A 25,649-nucleotide genomic window follows, 5' to 3' on the forward strand; every position below is an offset into this window, starting at 1 on the left:
ATCTACTCTTGGTAACCCTGCAGATGACTCATTGAAATAACAATAAATTTAGGTATATTAACCCACTATATTTATTAATTAAATTAACTTTTGTTTTTTAATCTCATCGCAATGAGAGAACAACATCATCCATGTTTGATCTAAGCGTGGACAACTTGCCCCTATTTTAAAAGTGTAGTTGCAGCTAACCAGCTAACTTCATCCCTTCCTTTCTTGAGTTCCCTCCTGGTTAGATCATGATTGTGGTCGTCCTTCCCAGTGAATCTCTCTTCACACGTCTGACAAGCTCTCTCTTGCAGCTTGGACTGCATATCGTGATGTTAGTGTTTGTTCAACAGTAGGAGATCTGATTCATTCAGTTTTAACTAGCCTCCAGGCGTAATTGTTTCTTTGGATCTTAGGGCTTCTAACTTGTAAATGTAAATTAAACACAGGCCTTTTAGGCATTAAATTTATGTGTTTTTGATTTGAGCTGTTTTTGGCTGTGTTAATATAAGCTTTGAAACATGCATTAAAACAAAAATCTTTTCTTTTAGCAACAGAAGCTGATTCTGGATTGAGAAGTAATGTGATATTTGTATCTCTTTGCAAAGGGGCTAGTGTTGCGATGATTTTTCATTGCGTCGTCGTCATATGTCAAGTAAAACAAACGTGCCACATCTCCTTCCGTTTGCATTATGAGAGAGAGTTCCTCACTCTCTGTCATTGGATCAGTCAATCAGTTGCTGTCTCCCCTTCCTATGTAAAATGAGAAGGCTTTCAGTGCTGTTGGCTATTCAGCTGTCACCAGAACCTATCATAACAACTCCACCAGTCCCTTCGAAGGGCTCTGATTGACAATTCGTCAGAAGGGTTTGACTGTTTGTTGAGTCTGCTGAAAACATTTAGAGGAGTATTATGAGTAGCTTTGGATCATCTACCCTATCATCTGCTTTCCTTTTTGTTTCTTTTACTTTGCCCCTGCCATCATTATATTCTTTTTAAGATCAGTCTCCATTTGTGTAATTAAGTTTGATTGCACTAGAAGTGGGTGGATCAAACTAAGTATTGATAATACCAATACCAACACTGATATTTGATTGATACCAGATCTATACTAGCGCAAAAGCCCAGTTTCAAAATACCTAAAAATCTAAAAGTTGTGTTTTTTTTGTGTTAACTAGTTTTATGGAAAGTAAAAGTAGAGTATTAATATTGGCGATACTGTTCCTGTATTCACTTGATATTGGATGGATACAAAGTTCAACCAGCCTAGAAAGTTCAATCCATTTCAGCATCACAAACAATACTATGTGCCATGTGTGTCAAGAAGTTCTAAAGTTTTCCATCATAGGCGTAATTAGTACCTCCAGCTTCTGTGTTCATTTGTCACCACTATGTTAAATGGACGGTACTCTGTCAGCTCAGTCTAGCTTTCGTGCACTCACCTGGACTTAAACCTCCTCCTATCTACCTCACCCTGGTCCCTGACAGGTAAGTCGGACCCCCAGCCCTCACTTCATGATGGTCCTTCTTTGTCTTCTTTTACTGGCCTTTCACCTTCACTTTTCCTCTACCACTTTTCCTCTTTCTGTGAAAGACGTTATTTTCACAAGGCTTACATGCTTATTTCAGTAGTTAGTCAATGTTACATTTAGAAATATGGCTTGTGAAGCAGTCATTTCTTTGCTATCACTAAAAATGGCTATCATTACTCAGGATATTGTTTTTTCCCCCAAAGAAAGTCAATTAAATTCAATCAAAAATATATGTATCTCAATTTTTTGTCAATTGACTGGAGTTTTAGCTGCAAAAGATCCAGTTTCTAATTTGGACTTAAGCTGCATAGTTCAGTCTAAAATACTAAGTGTAGTATAAGCTGACGGTGCTAACATACTGGGGCTTAGATGTGCATGCAGTGCTGAAAAAAAAAAGGTGTAATGACTCTTTCACTGTTGGGTGTCTTTGTCTGAAAAAATCCAGGAAGAATCAGTAGATATCAGTAGAATCAGTAGAAACATTTATAGGAATGTGCACCTACCCTTGTCTGCTGGAAGGCAGACAAGGGTAGGTGCACAGTATTGCTAAACCAGAAAGAATATCATGAGAAAATTTTGTCACTACTCAGTGATGAAAATACTTATGAGCCCCTGAAACGAGATCCAGGAAGTGGCTACAGGAAGAGGGTGATAGACTATCTGAAGCAGTTAGAACAAGACAAGGCTATTGACCGGACCTTATACCACAGGCTATACCCAGGGGAGTCTACACCAAGTTTGTATGGTTTACTGAAAATACATAAACAAGGTGCACCTTTAAGACTGATTGTCTGCATGATCAACTCTGTCACCTATAACATCTCCAAGTTTCTGGCTTCGATCCTCAACCTGCTGGTGGGCAGCTCTGAACACCACATCCAGAACACCCTGGATTTTGTTGAGAAGGTGAGAGATGTCATTATGGAGACAGATGAAACCATGGTCTCGTACGACGTTACATCTCTCTTCACTTGCATTCCAGTCATGGAAGCGTTGGAGGTAGTTCGTAAGAGATTACAGGATGACACCAACCTCAGCAACAGGACCAATCTCAGCATCGACCAAGTGTGTTTGCTTTTGGAACTGTGTCTTCATTCCACCTACTTCACATACAAGGGTCAGTTCTACAGGCAGAAACATGGGTGTGCCATGGGCTCCCCAGTTTCACCCATCGTGGCCAATTTGTATATGGAAGAAGTGGAAAAGAGGGCTTTGCCATCCTACCCTGGAACACCACCAAGCCATTGGTTCAGATATGTGGATGACACCTGGGTGAAAATCAAATCTCAGGACGTACCACAATTCACGGATCACATTAACTCAGTGGACCGACACATCAAATTCACCAGGGAGGATATGAAAAGTTTGACTCTCATCATCCACTGGAGCACAAACTGGGTGTCATCAGGACGCTACAACACAGAGCGAACACCATCCCCGCAGACACAGTGGCCAGGGAGGAAGAAGAACAGCACATCAAGAAGGCCCTGAGTAAATGTGGTTATCCCAGCTCGACTTTTGTCAAAGCTGGAAAGGCACCTAAAGAAAGCTCCAGCCGATCCAGGAGAGAAGGACAACCGCTGCCTAAGCGAAAACCTGTAGTGATCCCATATGTGTCAGGAGTATCGGAGCAGTTGAGACACATTTTTTCTAAACACCGGGTTTCTGTGGCTTGGTCCACTCCAAGGATCAGGTCCCCCGACACAAACAGAGTAACATAGTGTACGCTGTTAAGTGCCAGGAGGATTGCCAGGATTTATACATCGGGGAAACCAAACAATCTCTGGCGAAGCAGATGGCACGACACAGAAGAGCTACCTCGTCAGGCCAGGACTCGGCAGTCTATTTACACCTACAGGCCAGTGGAGACTCTTTCAAGGATGAGGATGTACACATCTTGGACAGGGAGGAACGCTGGTTTGAGCGCGGAGTCAAGGAGCTCATTTAACTGAAAAGGGAAAGACCATCTCTGAATCGAGGAGGGGGCCTAAGGGTACATCTTTCACTATCTTACAATGCTGTGATTGCAGCCATTCCCCAACTCTCTGTGAATGGTACTCATGGCCATTGATCAGTGGGTTTTGGTCAGTGGTTGTTGATCAATGGTCATGAGAATTTGCATAATTAACATTACGGAACTGACCTCCCAGCCCATTGTTCCTTCACTGGACTGGTTTCAGTCATTACGCAAATGTACTGTTTATAAGATTGGGAAAACCTGCAGTCAGCTGAGACTGAAGAAGTCACCTGGATGAGTGACGAAATATTTCTCCCACAAAATGCTACGTCCAGATGAACAGAAACAACTTTTGGAGATTTACTTTCCTGGATGATTGAGAATGCATCAAGACATTTATAGAAATTATTTCAGTGTATAAGCACAATGCTGCTAATCTAGCAGTTTTGCTTTAGAGTTTTGATTTAGTTTTAGGGCTGAGGTCAAAATACCTGTCAGTTCAGGATGATGGGTAGATTTTTAGGGTTAAGATTAGAGAATGAATATAGACAATGAAGAGTTACCGTTTAGACAGCGAGACAAGTTTGTGTGTGCGCTGCAATGATAAATCGAGTAAACATCTTTTCATTGCATTTGCACACCAAATACAGCAGTGAACTTTCTGCCTATTGTACTGTTGTAATGGTGTGAACACAGTGATGAGTAGACTGTTAGCTCCGCTGGTGGATCAGCTCTGCATGCTTCATTACCTGTGTGTGTCTGTGTGTGTCTGTGTGTGCGGCACTTTGCTGTTTTTGGTTCACTCGCATGTTTTCAGTCCCAGCAGTGGCGAGTAAAGCTGTCTGATATCGGACCAAAGGTGGCTAAGGTAATTGCCATGTCTCTTTTTCTCTAACTAATAGTGTTTGTGCAGTTTTTGCAAGAAGCATGATGGGTGGTCTCCCGGATGTGTGATTAATTACTGGTTAGTCAGAGCACTTCAAATCAGGGTTAGTCATATTTTTTTCATGTATACTTGGTGCAGATTGGTTCAGGGAATAAACAAAGCAGTTTGAACTACGTTTAAATGAGTCATCATCTGCAAATTAGTTTGAATTGGAATTGATGATGGCTTTAATAATGATAGGGAGTTTACATGGGACGTGTGTGTGTGTGTGTGTGTGTGCGTGCGTGCGTGCGTGCGTGGGATTGGATTTGTGTCATCTTTTGTCTGTGGCTTCATTCTTTAATCTCTGACCCACACTCACTAATGGAAAGCCCACTTTATAAAGAGCTTTTGTGTCCTGCTTACGCCTGTGTCCTCCGTCTCCTCTCACTGCCCCGTCCTATCTCTCTGGCAAACATCCGCTGATGATGACGCAGGCAGAGCAGAGGAGAAAAGGAGGGAGTGTGAGTCTGATATAGGGCAATAGCACAAAATCTAGAGTAGAAAATGCTATTTATTGGTGAATAAAATTAGCAGATCTGAATGCAGGATATTAATCATGTATTGGTTTGCTTTTTGAATGACAAATGGATTACTATCCTAGATCGAAAAGAAAAATATACTGAAGATGTGTTTTGTTTTGCTGCTGTACATAGCCCTGCGTAGAGTACTTTAGCTGTTTAGCTTGCGTGTTGCTAGAGAAGGGCTCAACATTTGTCTCTTGCAAATGCTTTTAGCTCGCAATGAACTAATGAAACTTGCTGTGTAGGCAGCAAAAGTAGACTTCAAAAGTCATACTAAATGTGTTTCTTCCACCCTTTTAATGGAGCACTGGAATCACAACAATACAAAGACTTGTTGGAGCCAGACACAAAGTCCTCACTTGATTAGTGACCCTCTGACCTAAAAGCACGTGGGCAAAGATTGAAAAACAAAGCAGTACAACTGCAGAACACTTGCACACATAGGGATTGTATGGGATGATTATGCATCCCTGTGGGAATGTTTGAATCCATTCATTGGTGAAAAACTCAAGCACACCATTTGGTCAGAGCAGAAGTCCATCTTGAAGAGTGTCACGTTTTCCCTTGTGTGATCTGATTCACCATAGATGTGCAAGCGAGTGAGCGAAAGCGAGAAGGCGTCAGAACTGGTGTGTACAAAGGTGTGTGAGCCACCGTTCCTTCCTGCTCAGACTCACCAACTATTCAGGATGCTCGCAGTACCCAGTTGTCATAGTGACGGAGTATAGCAAGAGGAGACCGCTCATTGCGCCACCTGATTGTGCGTGCGAGAGAGAGCAAAAGCGAGCGAGAGAGGGAGAGAGAAAGAGGAAAGCAGAGACAGAGAGTTGCGCAGGACCAGTGAAGAGAGAAGCTTTTTGCTGTGATAAGTGTTTTCATCAATAGACTTGTTTTTTGGCTGCTGTGTCGCGGGGATTGCAGACATTTTGTCATTTGCACGCTATCACTTTGTCTCGCACACTACTTGGATTCTCTCCTTACTTGCATGCAGACAGACACACACAGCAGTTGCTGTGCTAGAATGGCAAGATGCTGATGCATTGTGGCATGTGTCTCAGGTGTGCATGAGATGGGGATCAGTGTGTGCTGATACCCATGCACACTTTGACTTGATGCCGAGTGCCTCTGACAGGCTACGGGACTCATAGCCGGCCAGGCCAAGGGGCCCTCCATGCCATGGTAAATATCTCTGATTACAAACTTAACTCTAGTTAGCCTCCTGAAGCTAATCTGTGTACCTAATTGAGACTGAAACAAGTAGTGCAATTCCATAAAAACCTTTTTGCAAGGTAAAGGTGCTTGCCCACTGAATTGTTTGAGTGAAAGTGTGTGCATTTAGGTGGCTGTTAGTCACAGACAGCAGCAGATTAACAGTGTTTGCTAGTTCATGATTCTGTCGAGCACGTTTGTGCGTAAGTGTTTGTTTCGGCTCTGTAGAGGATGCAGTGTGTTACCTGATTGCAGATCTCGCCACCTTGATTAAGCTCAGTTTGGAAGCTCTCCTCCCGGAGACTGCCTGTGCATGTGTCTGCAAGGTTATGTGTGTGTTTATGTGTTTGTGGCTGTATGTGTGCTCTGAATCTGCTCTCTGGTTCTGCTTCTCTTCTCCTCCTCCTGCTGGCTGTGTTCCCGCAGGCAGTGACTCTGCGTAAGCAAGAAGCGCATGTATGCGTGTGCACACCGGAGTGTTTTGCTTGCTTTTCTAACTCACGTGTTGGCATGAGATTTGCATCATCGTACTGTTTTGTGAAAGTGAGCAAAACATTAATACGAGTAAGAGGGTAATGGAGTCAGGCAGAAGGGGGAGTCGAATTGGGGGATGTTAGATGAAAGTACACTACATCAAAGGCTGAGTCAAAGTCTGAGCTAATGAATAACCTTGAAAACAACTGTTTAACTAGCTAGTGTTTTCTAAAATTGTATTGTGGATGTGTTGCCGTTCCAGATTTCATGATATTGTGCTGTTGTAATTATTGAAATAGTTTAGGAAGTATGTACAGAGAAGTGCTGACTTGTGATTTGACAGGTTTGAGTCTCCGTTTTCAGCTAATATGACAGTTTTTCACCATTACCTATGCTCTCCATCCCTTTCTGTGGCATTTTCTGTCTCTCTGCTGCAAGTTGTCTCTTGTCCTCTCTCCCCTTGTCGGTTTTTGACTACAGTGAATTGTCAGGAAATTTCTGCTCCCTGCATTCACTAACCTTCTTACTCCTAGCTTACTTCCAGGTCTTTTTTCTTCTTACCTGTCTTCAGATTTGCAGCAATCATTTCATCTGTTAAACATCAGATAATAGTCAAAAATGCATATTACAGTGCACTAAAGTGAAAAGTGCAAAACTCTATTTTTTCTGAAGTCCTTGAAAAGCAAAAGATTAAATCAAATGTCACTTTAAATTTTCATTTTTGTTGGGTGATTGAATCAGGTCATGTTTTGCTCAACACAGTTACAAATAGGCTTGGAAGAGAGACCACCGACGCTCTGAAAAATCTGTTCTTACAGCAGTTCTCTTTCTGTTTATATCTTGTCTGTCTGGTGTTTCTGTACTGCAGTGTGAGAGTGCCACTTCTTGCCACGTTTGCCTGTCTGGAATCTTGTCTCTCTGAGACATCTTTGTTTATTTCCGACTGCACAGTGGCAATGCACTGAACTAGCAAACAGAAGAAAGCCCCAAGTGTGTATGTGTGTGTGTGTGTGTGTGTGTGTGTGTGTATATATGTATGTATGTATGTATATATATGTATGTGTGTATATATATGTATGTGTGTGTATATATGTATGTATGTGTATATGTGTATATGTGTATATATATATATATATATATATATATATATATATATATATATATATATATATATATATATATATATATATATATATATATATATATAAGAAAACGTGTCATAGATATTGTTACTGCACCAAAACATGGGTGGTGAATAATACTGCTGTCAGCTCAGTTCTTACTGTGCTACTAAGTGCATTAATGCATGAAAATCCACAGATTCACACCAGCCATTGTCAGTGTCTGTGCAGGAACGAACAAAGCAGCGGATTTTTGCTACCTTTGCACAAACTGTTTTCCCATTTCCCTCGTCTCAAAGCAGTCTCACATACTAACAAGCGTTCAGTGGTTTGATTGTGTACTTATGCTAACGTGTTAGTCAAGTTTGCAATCAATAATTCATCACCTGCAGAGTGTTCAGCAGTTAAAAGAACAGCCAGCCAGAGGCATCCTGTGTCCCCCTTTGATGTCTCTATTCCTTGTTGTTCATTATCTGAAAGGAGGACAGTACCTGGTTGAGCCTTCTTCGTGCTGCATGGTCAGTTCTGCCAATATTAATATTTGATCCCTTTCATCATACCATGGCAGCCAGGAGTAGGACACTGATGTTTATTCTCTTACAGTGTCTGACCTAAAATTCCACATGATGTTTTGTTAAAATGGTGGTTTGTCAGCTCTCGCTCATGTGATTGTTTTGAAAAGAATAACAAATGCTTTAAGATGATCTTGTTTGTCTTGCTTGAAGTTACTGTAGTCTTTTGGCACTAGTAATAGTATTTGCTGTGTTCCTATGCACATTTTGTTACACATTAAAGAATTTGTCTTGGGTACTCCTTTTTGAAATACCAGCATTTTCTAAAAAAAATATTTAAATAGCCTTGTCCATTTATCTCCCTCTCTTTTTGCTTGCAGCTCAAAAAATCTTTTCTCTTTGCTTTTTGCAGGAAGAATGCAAGCAGATCATGGCACGCCAGAAATCTAACAGCCAGTCAGACTCGCATGACGATGAAGTTTCTCCCCCACCACCCAACCCTGTTGTCAAGGCCCGTCGCCGCAGGGGCGGTGTCAGTGCCGAGGTTTACACCGAGGAGGACGCTGTCAGCTATGTGCGCAAGGTCAGCCTTATGACGGATACATACATTAACATCTGATTGCAGAGACAAACATCTAACGCATAAAGAAGCTGTGTGCACTTTTATACAAAGTCATTAACAGGTTTGCACACAGTTGGCAGCAGGTATGTAGGTTTGTATGTAGAATACAACCAGTTTACTTAAATCTGTCTAGTTTTTCTGTTTTCTAAGCAAAACATCACATTAAACTATGATGCTATGATAGAGTAAAAACAAATGAACAATGAATACCGTTCAGTCAGAAGGTTAGGTGGGGTTTATTATTATTTTTTAATACACACTAGTGTAATCAATAACATTGAAGTTGTTTATTTTCATTCATTTAACACCCACCAAGAAATAGAACATTTCACCAGTGTGAAAGAGGCTAAACGGTGCAATTTTACAAACATTAGTGAAGAGACTTGGAGTTAATTTATTTGCAGCAAAATACTCAAGCGTGTGAGTCATCTATGTCAGTACAGATGCTGAGTACCCAGACTTAATAGCACCTTAAGTATATTAACATTCATACGGAAATCTGGGTTAATGTAGCAGGTGGATTTCTGGGACAAGATTTTTATTTTTCATTTTTTTGTGAATCCTAATAAATCTAAAAGTCAAAATCTTCTTCACATGATGGCTGATGGTTTTGGGATCACATTTCACCACTACTGAATTTTTCTCTCTCCACATGGACTGTTCATCTGCGTGCAATCAAAACTTGCTCATGCACGATTGGTTAATATAACTGAGAGTGGAAGTGGGAACCAGAAAGCTTCCAATTTCAAAGGTCTTGTTCGCATATGAATATGCACATATCTTTGTACACAGATTATGCAGAAAATAGACTTGATTCATACTTAGATTTACATTGTATCACTGGTTAACACAGTGTGGTTAACAGGTAAAGAGGAAGAGAAAGTTCAGTAGTTGTTTTCTCTTTGTGGACAACAAGAGTTCAAGTTATCAGTCTTCTTACAAACTGCCGTGTATCCATTCCTCCATAATTTATTGAAGCTGGAAGAAGGGATGCTCTTGTGCCAGAAACTGTAACTCACCATTACACACAGACACACACTGTTATACACAGACACACACACACACACACACCGTTACACACACACACACACACACACACCGTTACACACACACACACACACACACACACACACACACACACACACCGTTACACACACACCGTTACACACACACACACACACACACACACACAAACACACACACACACACACTTTAAGTGGTGTAACATTACCATGCTTTTTCAGTTGTAATTAACTTGACACGCCAATAATTGCTGGGTAATGACATAACGGCACGAGCCCCCATCACCACACTGTAATCGCATGCCCAATGGAGCATGCAGTGTGTGTGTTTGTGTGTATGTGTGTATCAGGTGTGTGCAAACACCCACACATGGCTCTGAGGTCTATACCAGACTCTACAGACATGTGTGATGGCAAAAAGCCTGCCTGCATCTCCAGCCTCGTTTTCTTTACACATCCACGTCACGTCAAATCCGCATCAGTAGCATGTACAAAAAAACTAAACAAAAAAAAGACTTTGTGCTGTTACAACTTAGCCTAACACAACAAATCAACCAGAGAAAAGTGATTTTTTGTGTATTTCTTCTTCTGTATTTCTGGCCATTTATGTGCAGTAAGGTGCCATACACACAACACCAAACACACACAGACTCAAAGCCTGTAATACACGCTTACAAATTCCTACATAAATATTTCTATCAGTATTCCAGTGTAAAAAGTAACAGGTGATTTATTTGACAATGTCAGTTAGCGAACTGTGCTCATCTGATTAAAATTGTTTTTGTGTGATATCATTCTTAACAAATTATAAGGTCTGCCAACTTGGCCTGGAGATTGTGTTATGAGAATTGAATTGCGTGTTTCACCGCTAACATCACAGTGCATGTTGATTTTGTTTAAAAAAAAAAAAACTGCTCTGAAGGTGTTTTTGTGTTTGCAGCAGATAATTGCTTGCAGGTGTAAATGACTGAACACCAGAGATCCATCTTTTTCTATCTGCCTTTACCTAAATTGTTTGCTTGGACTGAATGATAATTTCTTTCCATTACATTCAAAATGTTAAGCCAGTTAAGCTTTTGGAGTGCAAATGCATCCAGCCGACTGGTAACAGGCTGTATGGAGCGACACTGGATGATCTTCTGGGTGACGGAGCTAGAGATGGATCGGAGGCTGACCTAAAATCGGTGTCCACTTCCAACTGCATTTTCCAGGCCTGACCAGCCTGTTTCTCTTTCTGCCCACTAAGTAGCCAGTTCTAGTTCTAAAATTTGGGTACTTTTTAGTTTGTGTGTGATGTGGTTCTGTGCGTATTTGTGTGCATATTGTGAACAGCACAGTGCGGCTGTCTTCATGTGGAGACATCTGTTGCATTAACTTAATTACAGCTTACCCCCTCCTCTCTCCCACGACAAGAGGGACACACACACACACACACACACACACACACACACACACACACACACACACACACACACACACACACACACACACACACACACACACATATATCACTCCCTCATATCACTCCCTCATATTTATATAAGAAAAAACGTCTTTTTGTTTTACTTTTTGCCTTTTGTGCTCTACAGTTAAATGAGCATTAGGACATCCTAGAAGAGAGCTATACAGACGGACTTCTCTCTCCAGCTGCTTTGTTGTGGCTCCAGACTTTACCATTCCATTTTTTTGTGAACACACACACCACAGAGTCTGGGACATGAAAATGCATGTTTTATGAATGAGTTCAGGGCTTTGGTGAATTTTTAAGGCCTGTGTGACATTTTGAGTGCAATCCTTGAACAGATGGGCTTCCCCAAAAATATACAGATGCACGTGTGGGATATTCCTTTCAGAGTTTGCCAGCACTCTGGTCTTTAATTACTTAATTTACTGAGCTTTTGAAGTGGGTTCTGCTTTTTGTTTGTGCTGGTTTGTTTCATGTGTCCACCTGCATGGTGTTGTTAAAGCACACATTCATGTGCTGCCTCTTTCTTTTGCCTTCACAGGTGATTCCAAAAGACTACAAGACCATGACTGCCTTGGCCAAGGCCATCTCCAAGAATGTCCTCTTCGCTCACCTGGATGACAATGAGAGAAGGTACAAAATCTTTCCGTTTGCCCAACATGTGATTCCAGCGACCCAGATGTGTGTTTGAGGTCTGAATGCTTGTTTTTAGGCTGATAAAATCATAAAGAGGCCATTGTTTCAGTCGGGTCTTATGCCCTTGTGGCCACTATGTGCCAGTGTTGTCAGCATCTCATTACCTAAACAGCGGAACATGGACAGATGTGGAAGAGAAGGGGGTGCCGTTATGTGTGGGTAAGGGGCGACTGGATGTGTTTCATTGTGTTGTCGGTTGCCATGGTAAGCGATGTGAGTATCCGTATCATGTTGCGTATATGGGTGGAGTTGCACAGACACAGTGCTCAGTAATCAACGATTCTCCATAGTTGTCTTAAAGAAAAAGAAAGATGCCAGTTTTCTTCTGTCTCCCCCCATTTTATTTTTTTACCATCTGCTCCTACTCAGTGTTATTTCACATTCCCCCTCTCTTCAGACGCCCTTTCACCATCCTTCCATCTGTCCCATATCTGCAGTTCATGGGCTGGGTTTGGCTCAGACAGGGGACGGGGTGTTGTGGGAAAGGGTTTCAGGTGGCCGGCGGGCAGACTCGCCAGGAGGAATAGTGTTTCATTGGCGGGGAGAATCCATTATGTCCCATGAAGAGGAAACACCGAAGCTTTCCTGTTGGCTACAGAGAGCACAGGCCAAACCCAAAACACAGTTTTTCCACTCTTTCGTCAGCTGACAATTTACCGTGCTGCCTTGGCACAGGCACACAGACCTCTGATTGCATGTCAGTGACTCTGAAGGAGCCTCTAGGCGGGCGCAACATGTGATGGAAGTGGACAGTTTGAAAAACCATGCCCATGGGTGGCTGATGTGGCAGATTAAAGTTACAACAGAAAAGAAATATCTGGCAGCAGACCATACCCATCAGGTTTTAATATACTTACAGTCTCTTCCCATGCAAAGCAATGTAATGGCATTGTCATCAGCCCATGAAACCATGCATGATGCAGAATTTATTTGACTGGCTGTCATGTTTGCTGTCTCAATATACACAGCAAGCTTAAACCATTAATGGTGTGCACACAGGAATTTGTTGTTGTGGGATTTGTGGGTGAATGTGCAGCAGTGTCTCGGCGAGTGAAAACCTTGTTGGATTTGCTAGATTTTGCAAGGACATGGCAGTTAGCTGGTTTTGTCTGCCCCTAACTTTCTATCCTAGTTGCTTTTACACTGTCCATTCCTCAATTCTGCTCTTCCTCACTCTTCACTTACAGCTAATGATGCTGGACCACTGGCTGGTGGCTTGGTCGCATTGCAGTTGCATTGCGGTTGTTGTGCCTGGAGTGCCGCTGACAGAAATGTGTTGATCTATGCCCAATGTGGTCTTGCAGCATTAATGAAACGCTGCGCAAAGCAAGCAGAAGGCCTGCACACATGACTTGGTCACTTTAGAGTACACTACAAGTTCTCATTGGCAAGGTTTGCCATAAAATCCTCAGTCATCTACCAGACGACTGTACATTCCTTTACAAACAGGCATCAAAGCATAAAATCAAGTTAAACTGAACTTCAGAGTGAAGAATATTTTTTGCTTGTTTGTGCCTTCTGTTGTTGGCATTGATGGAGTGACAGTAAAGTACATCACCCTCGCTTGATGTGCCAGAACTGCCTTGGACTGACGCAGATTAGCAGATGGAGTCCGACTACATCGCCCCCTCTCTGCCTCTCACTCTGTCTTTCTAGCTCTCCTTTCGTTCTGCAAACAGCTGTCCATTTGATTTATCAGACATTGAGCCATTCATGCACATATGGTCTAATGGGGTAGGAAAACTGGGGAAATACACAAATGCTGAAGTTATGTGTCTGTTTTTGACCTGATGGCGTATTTCTCATCATCACGATGTATCAGGTCATCTAATATTACAGGGAGGGCTATGCATGTGAAATGTTTTTTCCTTTCATTTTTTTTATAATTATTTTCTTGATCTTAAGTGTTTTTTTTATTTTATTTTGTGCAATAATTTCCTTGAGACCTCCATGAAATGGAGGTGAGCGTGTGAGCGGCACAGAGCGGAGAGAAAAAAAGAGGTGCTGATAGCTGTGTGTGTGTGTGTGTGTGTGTGTCAAGGAAACAACTTGTGTGATTAGTCACTCAGCAGTTATGTAAGCCGAACACCACACAATTTGTTCCCCCATTAGCACTATATTATGCTATCATCCCCTTCAGTAATGAGTAAAAACAAAAACAATGAAGCCCTCTTTGTTTTTTGCTGCTCTCTCCAGTGCTCTCTTTTTTTCCTCTCATCGCTTTTTTTGTGGCCAATTTTCCCCTTGTTGTCTTGTCCTCCTTCATCCTGTCTCTCATCCATTATCTGTCTCATATAACTTTCTAGAAATTCAGTGAGACTGTGCTGAGCCCTGTGAGCATGTCACTTTTAATAAGCTTAGTAACAGACACTTGTAGACAGGGCTGTTTTATGCCTTATACTTTTTATTCCCATGTTTCCTTTTAAAATGATTCTCTATAGCAGTTAAGCACACATATGGTGCTTTAAAAGTCTTTTCCATTTCATTTTACAGAGTGTAGCCAGAAACGGTGAAAAATATGTTTTGTGTATGCTGTATGCATTAAAACATTAGACATTTGTGTTTAGTTAATGAACATATATCATGCCACTTTCTGACCTTTCTCAGATTATATATTACTGAATAGACTAGAAGCTTATGTCTGGATATGCACACCGATTGTATTAGATTTATAAGCATTATAACTCATGCGTTTTCATTTTTTTTTCTCCACCAGTGAAGCTAGTCTATTTGTTTTTTGCTGGGGCTGAGATGGGTCTGTATAATTACAGGAATGAGCCAGACAGGAGGACAATGATGCAGGAGGGCATCTTGGGACAAGAAAAATATTACTTAAACTGAAACGGAGCCAGGTTGTGGTCAGCATTCTGGTTATATCCTGTTTTGTAAATGTCTGCTTCCTCAGCTTTCATTCCAAGCTTTTTAAAGATGTCAGGGTAATGCGTGTTTGCGTGTCTGCTGTATTCACAAAGAATGGCAAGAGAAAAGATACTTGTCTTGTCTCTTTTCAGCTTGTCTGGCAGAAGGACCAATGAGAAATCCATCCATAATTCCGACAAATTGCTTCTCCTCCTACAAAATTTAATCAAACTTGCACACAGTGATTACCTAATGGGTGTTTAGTCAAAGCTGTGCTCAAAGTTAAGATCACATTTGTTGTTTTCCAGGCAATAACCTGTGAATTATGACGGATGTCATGAGCCAGATGAGCTACTACGTCACTGACATTCTGGTTTTAAAATTGCCGAAGTGCAGAGCTCCCCAACCACATGTAAAGGGAGAAAAGGAAATACTGGAGCATTAAAGGGGAAGAGACATGTCATTGGCTCTTTTTGCGCTTACTGCTCTACAATCATGAGATAGCTTTTTATTTTTTTGGGACTTTGCATGATTCACAGTGCACAATAATCCTTATTTTTCCTGTACAGAGTCTTGATCCTCCCGTTATAGCTCCTAAATGCCATACTCCCGTACTTCTGATTGGCTGCCAGTCTCAAACCGAAGATTTGAACAGTATGTGCACAAGACTGCTGTCTTCATGGAGCTGACCATATTAAAGATATTCCCCTCTTTGACAGTGTAAAGAAAATCATTATTATCACCATTTTAAAAAAGTAGTCAGAAACTAAAGGTTTAGAGGGAAGTTTGAGCTTCTGGCTTAAAGGGAATTAGTTATACATTGTTTGACCTCATTATTTGAAACTTTAGCCATGTGTAATATGATCATCTAACTGTATAATACAGTAGATCCACTTTAAACCAAAACAACTGAATTTAGTAATAATATGTTATTTTAGATTAAATATGTGTAATTCTTTAAATAAACTACACAGAAAGTTGGAAAAGGGTACCAGGGTTAGGCAAAGGCACACACACATGCATAACCCGGCTCACAAACTCCACCATCACTGCAAAAATTGACAGGCTTTACATTATTATGAGAAACATGCACACACACACAGACACATGGACATTCACACACACGTGTTACAAGTGCATTCTCCAGCATGCATGTGAGAATGTTTTTCCAGTGTGTCTGCTCCAGCTGGGAGCATGGACTCTTTGATTAACACACCATTCCATATGTCAGCCTTCATGACCTCAAAGTTTTTGAGCTGCACCAGCCATGTGTTTGTGCGGTGCATGCAGTCAATCTTTCCTCAGATGCCTGGAAAAGGAGCCATAACAGGTTTTGCGGCCTCACAGATTTTAACACACGAAAACATTTCTGTGTTATTAAATAGAGGATTTAAAGAGAAATACACACTTTTCTTGCATTTTCATCATTGAAATTTTATGTTTATGCTCATCTTCTAAGGGGTCTAAGTTCTGTTTAAAAGTCAGGGAACAGTTTTGAAGATGCTTCTGCTTCTTTAAATTTCACTGTAATAATAGCATGCACTTGAGCTGCCTGGACTCAGAAAACTGCACAACCTGAAAATGTGTGTTGTCACAGCCTGATTTGAGAGTCTTTCAAAGGGCTTATTGTCATGTCAAGGGTGCTTTGCTTTCGATTTCCTGAAGTGCCCCATGCGTCTGAGGCTATGTGACTATAGAGGAAAGTCCACGCTGGCAAATCACAGGTCACACGTGCAGTTATCCAACTCCTGAAGATCCCAGAAACACTCTTTGATTTGAATTATTTTGCAGTGTTTCACACTTTCCATCATGTTTGTCTTCTTACATTTACCCTTTTGTTAATTCCAGAAATCTCAAAACTGGATTCATCAATACACACTGCCTTTTTCCCCTCCTAAGAAGAGGTTTCCACACTGCTACTAATTCTTGAAAGGTTTATCACCCAAGTGTCATATAGGCAACCTTAACTTATTTTGTAATTTTAGCTTGAAAATTACAAAACAATTCTCATCTTTCAAGAACTATTTGAATTTTCTCCCTCGCCCAAAATGATTGAGGGGTAAAATAATGTGAAGCACACATGGTAAAATGTAGGCGCAGCTGATTTTTTTGTCTGTGTTCACACAGCAGCGCCTGTGAATGCTTTGTGCTACCGTGAAACACTGAAAATCCCCATGAAGCTTGATTTTTGTCTCTAGTACAAAAAGGAGTTACAGTTATTTAAAGAGCACTTGTAAAATAAGCCCGCTGCTGGGCCGATTGATGAGTAGTAGTACCAGTAGTTAAAATAAGTTCAAACATTTTTTATGATGATTTTATGATCTTATGATTTTATTTTATAAATTCTGTGTTTGGTGTGTGGTAACATCTACAAGTGTCTCAGCACTAGCAGAAACTTTCTTTCTTTATCTTACTTTTTTTTTTCTTTTGTATTGTTGTGCATATATAAAATTTGAATGTTATATATATTTATTTCTTGTCTAAATAAATGTAACATTAGTCTAATTCTGAGCAACACCCTTTTTGTGTAAAATAACAGCATACGTCTTATAGCAAGGCTCCCCGCTATCAAAATGCAGCTTTTTGCTGGAAACATCGTAATTTAGCTTTGTACTCTGCTTTAACCCACTGAAATATTATGAGCAGTGTTTGGGAGCACCGAGAGACCAATTCTAAATGAGTGCCACCTTTGAGGAGTGGATCCAAGCCACCTGAGGGTAGTGAACTAACGCTGCTATGACAGATTTTTTTTTTTTAATGCAGTGTCAGAATGTTGACCCTGTACATATAGCATTCATGTGAAACACCTGTCTGAATGAAGTACAAAGTCAGGAATGCTTTGTTACTGATAAAAACTGAGTATCTTCTATGTGCTTATCTCTTTGACCTTGGCTGGTCTCTAAAGTAATGTCTAAACCTCTAACACGTTGCTGCCAGCTAGCTCATGGTCAGACCCTTCTATTTGCTACCCATTAGGTACCATGATGACCTCATTATGATGCGTCCCTATAAACGGACATGTGGTTACACAAGATAAGCAAGGAGCAGGTGTATGGTTTCACATTATAGTCAGTCAAACCAGGCCACGTCAGTGCTGGAGCTGTATTGAGTGAAACTATCATCTTATCTTACTATCTACGTCTGATTATTGTGTTTTGGTTTCAGCTAATTTACAGCACTTAGATTAGAATATTTTTCAGATTACATGTTTAAATAGGAAAATATCAGGTTTGATAAGAGAATCAGGTCATACTTTCTTTTGCACCAATTTGGATATGGTCTCAGCCACTCAAGATTACACCGCTTGTATATGCATGTGCCAGTACAGTGTGCATGTAAATACAGCCTGTTTATCCAGGTGTGCCCTCATTTGCCAGCCTATCTTCCCAACACTTCCTCCAGCTAAATGCCCATTGTGAGGCAGTCTTTTAATATAGTAAATCAAAGCACTGTTGGCTATTTAAACAAGTTTTTCTTATCACACTTCCTCCTGAAGAGCTATGATTTGAAATGAGCTTTTTGATAGCAATGGGCCATTTATCTGTTAATGTTGGCCTGTTTATTTTCAGGGTTTTTTTTTTTTCTGCACACCTGGTTAAACGACCTTGATGACCTCCCACTTTCCTGTGTATAAGAACAACAATTAAGAGAAATCACATTAATTCTTAAAGGGGTATCTCAGGAGCCCGTTTTATATTTCCCTTTACACAAACAAAACACACACAAATAGACTCATCAGGTTGTCTACTCCTGCCCACCTCCATTAGTGCAATGCCCTCACACCACAAAATGCTCTCACGGGGACAGTGCACATAGTAGAAACCATGCTCTCTTACTATCCACATAAATAGTCTGGCAGGCATGAGGAAACCCTGTTTATCCCATTTCTTTAGCTGACTTGGCACAGTTTGTAGTATTTTAAAATAACATTGCCATCTGCTAGCAGGAGTTGTTAAATCTTCTCAGGTCAGGACCTGAATGTAATTCAAGCAAAAGCTGCTCTTTATCTCTGATAAGTAGAGAACCAGAAACTGGGAAAAAAAACAACCTCAAAATGATACTCCAGAACTAAAACTGGTTTACTTCTAACCACAAGAAGCACAACATGCACAACAACAAAACAATAGCAGTTAAAATTTAAGGTTACAATGGGGGGAGAGCACGGTTGTAAAGAGGTGGTGCTTACCTCATCCTGCCTGCTTTAATCCTCAAATTAACTAGTTGAGTAATGAGTTGATGAAGTGACTCATTAGATGGCCTTTGGCCCTTAAACCCTGACCTCTGCACCTTCCCAACCAGCCCCTGCTGATGGACAGGGAACATCTTTAGTAGTCTACGGGCAGTCTTTTTCTGTGTGTGTGTGTGTGTGTGTGTGTGTGTGTGTGTGTGTGTGTGTGTGTGTGTGTGTGTGTGTGTATGAGAGAAAGAGAGACTCTGTGTGAAGTGAAAAAACTAACAGATAAATTAGCAAGCGACAGAAAACTTAAACATATAAACAAGAGCAGAGGGAAAGGCACTAAAAGGGCCTCAGGGAGCTCTGTCTCCTCTTGTGTTCCAGCGGAAGTTTATTTAAGGCCCGTGTGAATGGACAAAGCAACGGAGAGGATGCAAGAGGAGATAGTGTACTGTCTGACCTAATCAGATGATCATAACTGTCATCGTCATATCTGATAGCTCAGCTGATCTGATGTGGAAATTGGGCTTCGTGCTACAGTGTGTTAATATCTGTTATACACGAAAGATGCTTCTAAAATTACATAGGGTGTTTTGCTAAAATGTGACACACAATTCATCTACACAGTTCCTACATGAGCATCCACTTAGTGAAGCTGAGTATGTTGTTACCACATTGCAGCCCCTAGGGGGTGTTTTTGCCACACAGAGATAAAAGAGGTAATAACAGTCATTGGGCTCATTGCTTTTTTTTTCCTCGAACAGATACACCTGTTGTACTGGAAACATACAAGATGTGTGCCTGCCTATAGTCATGCACACTTGTATTAGGTGACCCTAGCGGACTTCCGGGCAGTGTAGGGTAAACAGGATGTAGAATAACGTGCTACGTGGATGACTGTGTGGGAGTCTTCTCACACCCAAATCTCTTTTTCTCAAGATTTTAGAACTATTGAGGAAGTATCCCATTGACTTTGCGTGTCTTTTCCCATGATTGTGAGGACGTGTCTCTTTGTGTGTTCGGGTGAAGAAAAGTGAGGATGTTTGACTGTGTCTATGATTTGTATTTTATGGTGGGCAGTACACAGTGTGAACAAATTAGCAGGTTTGTGTTGTGTGCTGTTTAGTCTGTTTGTTTGAATGTGTTTGTATTTCCTGTCTTGTTGGTCCCCTCATTGACACTCTGTGTGTCTTTATGCTTGTTTTCCCTGAGAGCCTGGTGGTCTTCCGTTTCCCCCCCCCCCCTTTTTCAGAATTCACTACTTTCTCTGTCTTTACGTTTTTCTCTTCCTGTTTTGCTCCCTCTCTCAGTCATGCAGGCTCATTCGCATCTTCTTCTACACTCACATCCACTCCCTCCCCCACATTCATGTGTAGTCTTCTATCTGTCCCCTGCATGGCTTTGTGCTGCTGCCACAATACCAGGGGCCAGGCGATGAGGTCACTCACCACAGGAGACCTGCAGGCCTGACTGAACCCCAACCATCCCCACCACCATCCAACCCTTAGCAAACTAGCAGGCTAGTCTCACCTCCCCCAGCATATCACATCTTTGCTTCAGCTGAGGCAACTTCACCTTTATGCCCATACAAAAACAGTGCACACACTAAAACATATAGTTCGTAGGAAGTCCATATCAGCCAGGCTTTTTGTTTGCATGCTAGCGCAGATAAACATCCAGCTATGCACGTCAGAAAGTGCACACATGCATGCACAAACACAGTTAAACACAGTCATCCGCACAGAAAGCTGGAAACTTCTGTCCTCTCTCATACTCTCTCTGTCTCCCCAACCTTTCCCTTGCTGCCTCTTCCAACCCGGCATCTCTCTCCATCCTTCACTTCATCCAATTCTCATCAAATTCTTCATAAAGTAGTGAGTAATAGAGTAGTAATGGTGTCTAAAGAAAGCTGTGTTCCTTCCAAGATGTACCCCAGAGTCTGTGCAGGACTGTTTTCCAACTCGCATAATTCTTCTCTGCCCTTTCATCTGCTTATAACATCACTGTGAGGATGTTTGTATGATTATGTCTTTTGTGTGTTTGCAGGTGTGTGGAGTTTTTGTGTGCATGTACGTAATGATTACAAAAAACAAAAAACAAACAAATTTGGGCTGTGCATTTGTGTTTCTTTTCATGCATGAATGCATTACTGCATATCCATGTTTGTGCTGGAGTAAAGTAAAACAGTTATATTTTGGACCTGAGCATCAGTTACATCAAATGTCCACAGTGGAAGAAGCAAGGAGTTGTTTGCAGTGTCTCTGTATGAAATTAGGCTGATAAGTGGTGAAGAGGACCAAAGAAGTTGGCACTTTTAGGCCTCTGTGTGCATACCATAATGATTAACAGTACCTAAGGTCATTTATTATTGTGCACAGTGTCAGGTTTCATTTCATGTGAACACATTCGTAGGGTAAAAGTGGGCTTGTAGATGTCACTGTAGCAAGTGCTTGCCCCTGCTGTGTGGACATGATGTTCCTGCAACCCTTCGGTGCCTTTATAGCTCAGCCATTCCCAAAATACTGCCCACACACTGACCACCACATTGTGACAGAGCAGCCCAGCGCCTTACAGAAGAGGCTCAGTTGGCCCATGGCCTCCTATTGTATACATCCCGTCTGCTTTGTCTATGCTAGTGCGATAGATTCCAGTGCACAGGAACAGACAACAGTCTTGTTATAGTGTGTTAATTCTCCCATGACCTCTTCATTGGTTTGATGGTGTCACTCTCTTTGAGATTTATTTAGACTAGATGCACTTGGCCCATTTGCATGCTTGATAAGCTACAGTATGGGACATCTCATAGAGGTTGTTTAGCATAATTTAAGCCACAGTACAGTGGTTTATCGTTTTAGGAAATATTTTCCTCTAATGATTTAAGATGTGTTAAAATTGCTTTTTTGTACACAATGAGTACTTGAAAAAAATCTGTTGCATGTCATCAATTTACAGCTTGCAAGACTGTATCTTGTATAGCAGTGTAAGGGCAGAAATGAAGACAAATCTGTATGTGCAGTCCTGTAAAAAAGTACGACCCATGATTCAGTAGCTTTTAGAACTACCTTTAGCAGCAGTAACTTGATGCAACTGTTTTCTGTATGACTTTTTCAGTCTCTTACATTATTTTTGCCCACTCTTCTTTACAACATTGCCTCAATTCATTGAGGTTTGTGGGCATTCGTTCATGCAGAGCTCTCTTGCTACCGCATTTCAGTCCAGATGAGGTTTGAACTTTTAACTGTGCTATTTCAACATCATGATTTTTTCTTTTTTTAGCCAAAATTATGTGATATCCTGTTGCATCACCCAATTTCGGCTTTAGCTGTCATATTTGACTCTACAATACTTTGGTATACAGAAGAGTTAGTGGTCAAATCAGTGACTGCAAGGTGCTCGGGTCCTGTGGCTGCAAAACAAGCCCATATCATCACTCCTCCACCACTATGCTTTCTGTGGTTCAAAGTGTTTGTGCTGATATGCTGTGTTTGGTTTTTGCCGAACCTGATGCTGTGTATTATAATCAGGTATCTCAATTTTGGTCTTGTCTGTCCAAAGGACATTGTTCCAGAAGTTTTGCAGCTTTACAAACACAAGCTCTGCTGCAATGTTCTTTTTAGCGAGAGGAGGCTTTCTGTTGGAGATCCTCCAAACAGGCCGTACTTGTTCAGTCTCTCTCTAATTGTACTGAGGCCTGTAGAGTCTGAGATGGGGCTCTTGGGATTTTTGCAGTTTCTCTTAGCTTTGCACGGTCTGACTTTTTACTGGGACGTCCACTCCTGGGAAGGTTATGGTGCACACCTGAATGCTCCAGCACAGCAAACTGCCAAAATGTCTGCTTTTATAGAGGTGCTCACATTTGCTGATGAACAGTTAATGACGTGCATTTGATTAACAGCATCTGGCTGCTACTTACCATGTTTATTCCCATGGAAGCAGTAACAGTGTACTTACAGCTTTGCATCGAGTTTAAAAACTTTCTTTTTCACATGATTTTATTTGAGAGAGAGGAATAGAAGGAGAAAAACAGAGAGTATATCCGTTCCTAATACAGGAAAAACACTGATAATAAAAATTGAGAATGGTTCATACAATTTCCTGTCAATTTTCAGGACAGAATCCTAAACTGACAAATGTATTATTTTTTAAATTGTTGATGTCAGCATGTACTCTCTCTCACTTTTGGGTTCCTTTTAGTGTTGATAAATTCTAGGTTGAAAGAACATTTTGTATCTACTCCATTGAATTTGGTGTTTTGATAGCCAGAATGCTTCAAGACAGAAAAGTTGGAATATTAATTTAGGGCATCAAGTAGAGTGCAGAAGAAACCCAATTTCAGCTGCTCCCGTATTCACAAGGGGTCGCCACAGCGGGTCGCTCCACATGTTTGATTTGGCAGATTTTTACACCAGATGCTCTTCCTGCCACAAAACCAAAGGGATTTGTGTCTCCTCCCAGGATTGAAATGGGGATCTTTTGCTTGGTAGGCAGATGTGTGAACCACTAAACTACAGTGCCACTACCAAGTGGAGGATATCAAGGATAATGAGTATTTCTGATTACACATGATTTCCTTATTTGGAAAGTTCAGTGAAAACTCGTATCGAGTGAAGTGTTCTGTTTGTTTCTGGTTAATAATTGTCTAACATTTGTGCATTCCATAGTTTTAGCATATTATATACAAGTTGGTAGGTGGCTGCGCTTTTTACAGCTGGAAAGGCCTTACGTCAGTCAGATGTCAGCTACTGAATGTCTCTCCTCTGAAGCACCCAGTGCACCATGACCTCACTGCCCATTGTGAAGGTAGATAATTATAACCACACACACACACTATGGTAAACACCACAGTCCTTCAGTCCTTAGTAGTTCCTTCTTTACTTTTTTCCTCCTAGTGATCTGATCTTGCTTGGGGCCCCCAGGTTGTTTTCAGAGTTTTGTCTCTACTTCATTCATGTGTTCGAGCACGTATATGTAATGTGCAGTGTTGTGTAAACACCTCTCAGGTTTAAACCCCAACAAAGGACCGTTTGCATCCTGATCTGCTTCTCAAATGCTTATCTTGTTTTAGCTCTTGTCTTCTGCAAGGTGGGAGGGACAGAGGAAGGGGAGTGCGAAGGAGAGTGGAAAGGAAAAGACATGCCCGCAGGACAGCGGTGAGCCTTTTGATGTTAGGCAACATGTCAAGATTACATGTGCATGCGTGTATGTGTGTGAGTATTAGAGAAATGGCTCTTGGCTTCTCTGCAAAATGTATAGGGTTATTTTAGCTTTACACTGTATTTTTTGTGTGCATTCAGTATAATTACGTGTGTCTGTGCACGCTGGGAGAGGAAAAGAGTACGGCTCACTCTCTCTCTTTCACTCATTCCAGTGACATTTACCCTGTAGACACATCAGAGAGGCAGAGGCTTAGTCCTGTCAGCACCTGATTCAGCCTGACCCTTTTTTCTCTTCAAGTGGAGGAAGAGCTCGCTTTTTCCTGCCCTGTGGCGATGAACAGAGAAAGGGGGCATTAGGCAGGTGTGAAAATCCAGTACTGAAAATGTGAATTGCACTGACAGGATGATGAAACTTAGTTAAAATAAGCAGGGGAGAAAATAAGTTTTAATACAGTGTAGCAGTAGCTCAGTAGCCTAACTGGTATACTGAGAAAATCCAGGAAGGAAAAGAGAGAAAGGGCGAGGCAGCAGGGTTGGACAAGTTTGATGTTTTTAGGCTGACATCATGACTGCATCAGCAGGTGGTATGTGTTGGCTCATCAGGTATGCCTGCAAGACAGCCTGTCACATTTACACACAGTACAATACACACAGTGGGCCATTAAAAGTTTGCCAGGAATTCTCTTCCAGTGCCACCAGAAAACTACCAATATAGTCAGAAATTTAATCGAATGCTAAGTTTTAATCAATTTTCTTAATCCAGCTCAGATTTGGAAAACAAGATGCAGTAAAGAAGGAGAAAAAGCATTTGATATATGACTGCTACTTTCCCCTGGAAATCATTCAGCGTTTTCCTGTAATAAAATAAAAAAAAGTTACAATTATAAACTTTTTGAAGTTTGGGGCATAAATTAACATTGAAGAAACAGCCAAAGTTATACACCCTATTTTCTTCTCACATCTTCCCATCAACTTCTTACTCTTTCTCCTAAGTCTGGTTCTTTCTTCCTCTGCCATGAAACACTGGCTCTCACCTTCCTGATAACAACCCGAGTGTGTATACCTTTGCTCTGTGCGTGCTGGGAGAGAGAGCGTTTGAAGCAGCAGTAATGGAGGGGAAATGAGATTGCTCTACTTTTACACAATTATCACTCGTAGCTCTTAAGACCTTTGGAAATTCTCGTTAAATAGGGTTTGTAAGCACATATATGAGTATATGTTTGCATGTTTATTTAAAAACAAGTGTGTTAACAAGGTGTTGATTAAGCTAGGTCTGGTAGAAGTCCCAAGTTGTCTGGTACTCCCTGTTTCTGCTGGATGCTTCTCAAAACTCATAAAGAAACTTGACTCTGTGGTTTCTCTCGCTAAACCTTCACATCGCTGTGCAAGAAGAAATAAGGTGAGAGGAAATAACTG

At 41.2% G+C, this 25,649-nt stretch overlaps 1 protein-coding gene across 3 annotated transcripts in view; it reads left to right on the top strand.

Moving 5' to 3' along the window:
- The window catches only part of prkar1b (protein kinase, cAMP-dependent, regulatory, type I, beta), a 66,945-nt gene that overhangs the window by 8,607 nt on the left and 32,689 nt on the right, over window positions 1–25,649 (top strand). For 2 of the 3 annotated variants that reach the window (XM_026164970.1, XM_026164971.1), the window contains exons 3-4: window positions 8,652–8,822; window positions 11,890–11,981. In XM_026164970.1, coding sequence (XP_026020755.1) covers window positions 8,652–8,822; window positions 11,890–11,981 — 263 coding nt within the window. Of the gene's footprint in view, window positions 1–5,571; window positions 6,103–8,651; window positions 8,823–11,889; window positions 11,982–25,649 lie in introns of those variants that run through there. The other variant, XM_026164972.1, reaches the window with a different exon arrangement.

This window comes from Astatotilapia calliptera, chromosome 4 (assembly GCF_900246225.1).
Source record: "Astatotilapia calliptera chromosome 4, fAstCal1.2, whole genome shotgun sequence".
NCBI classification, from domain to species: Eukaryota; Metazoa; Chordata; class Actinopteri; order Cichliformes; family Cichlidae; genus Astatotilapia; species Astatotilapia calliptera.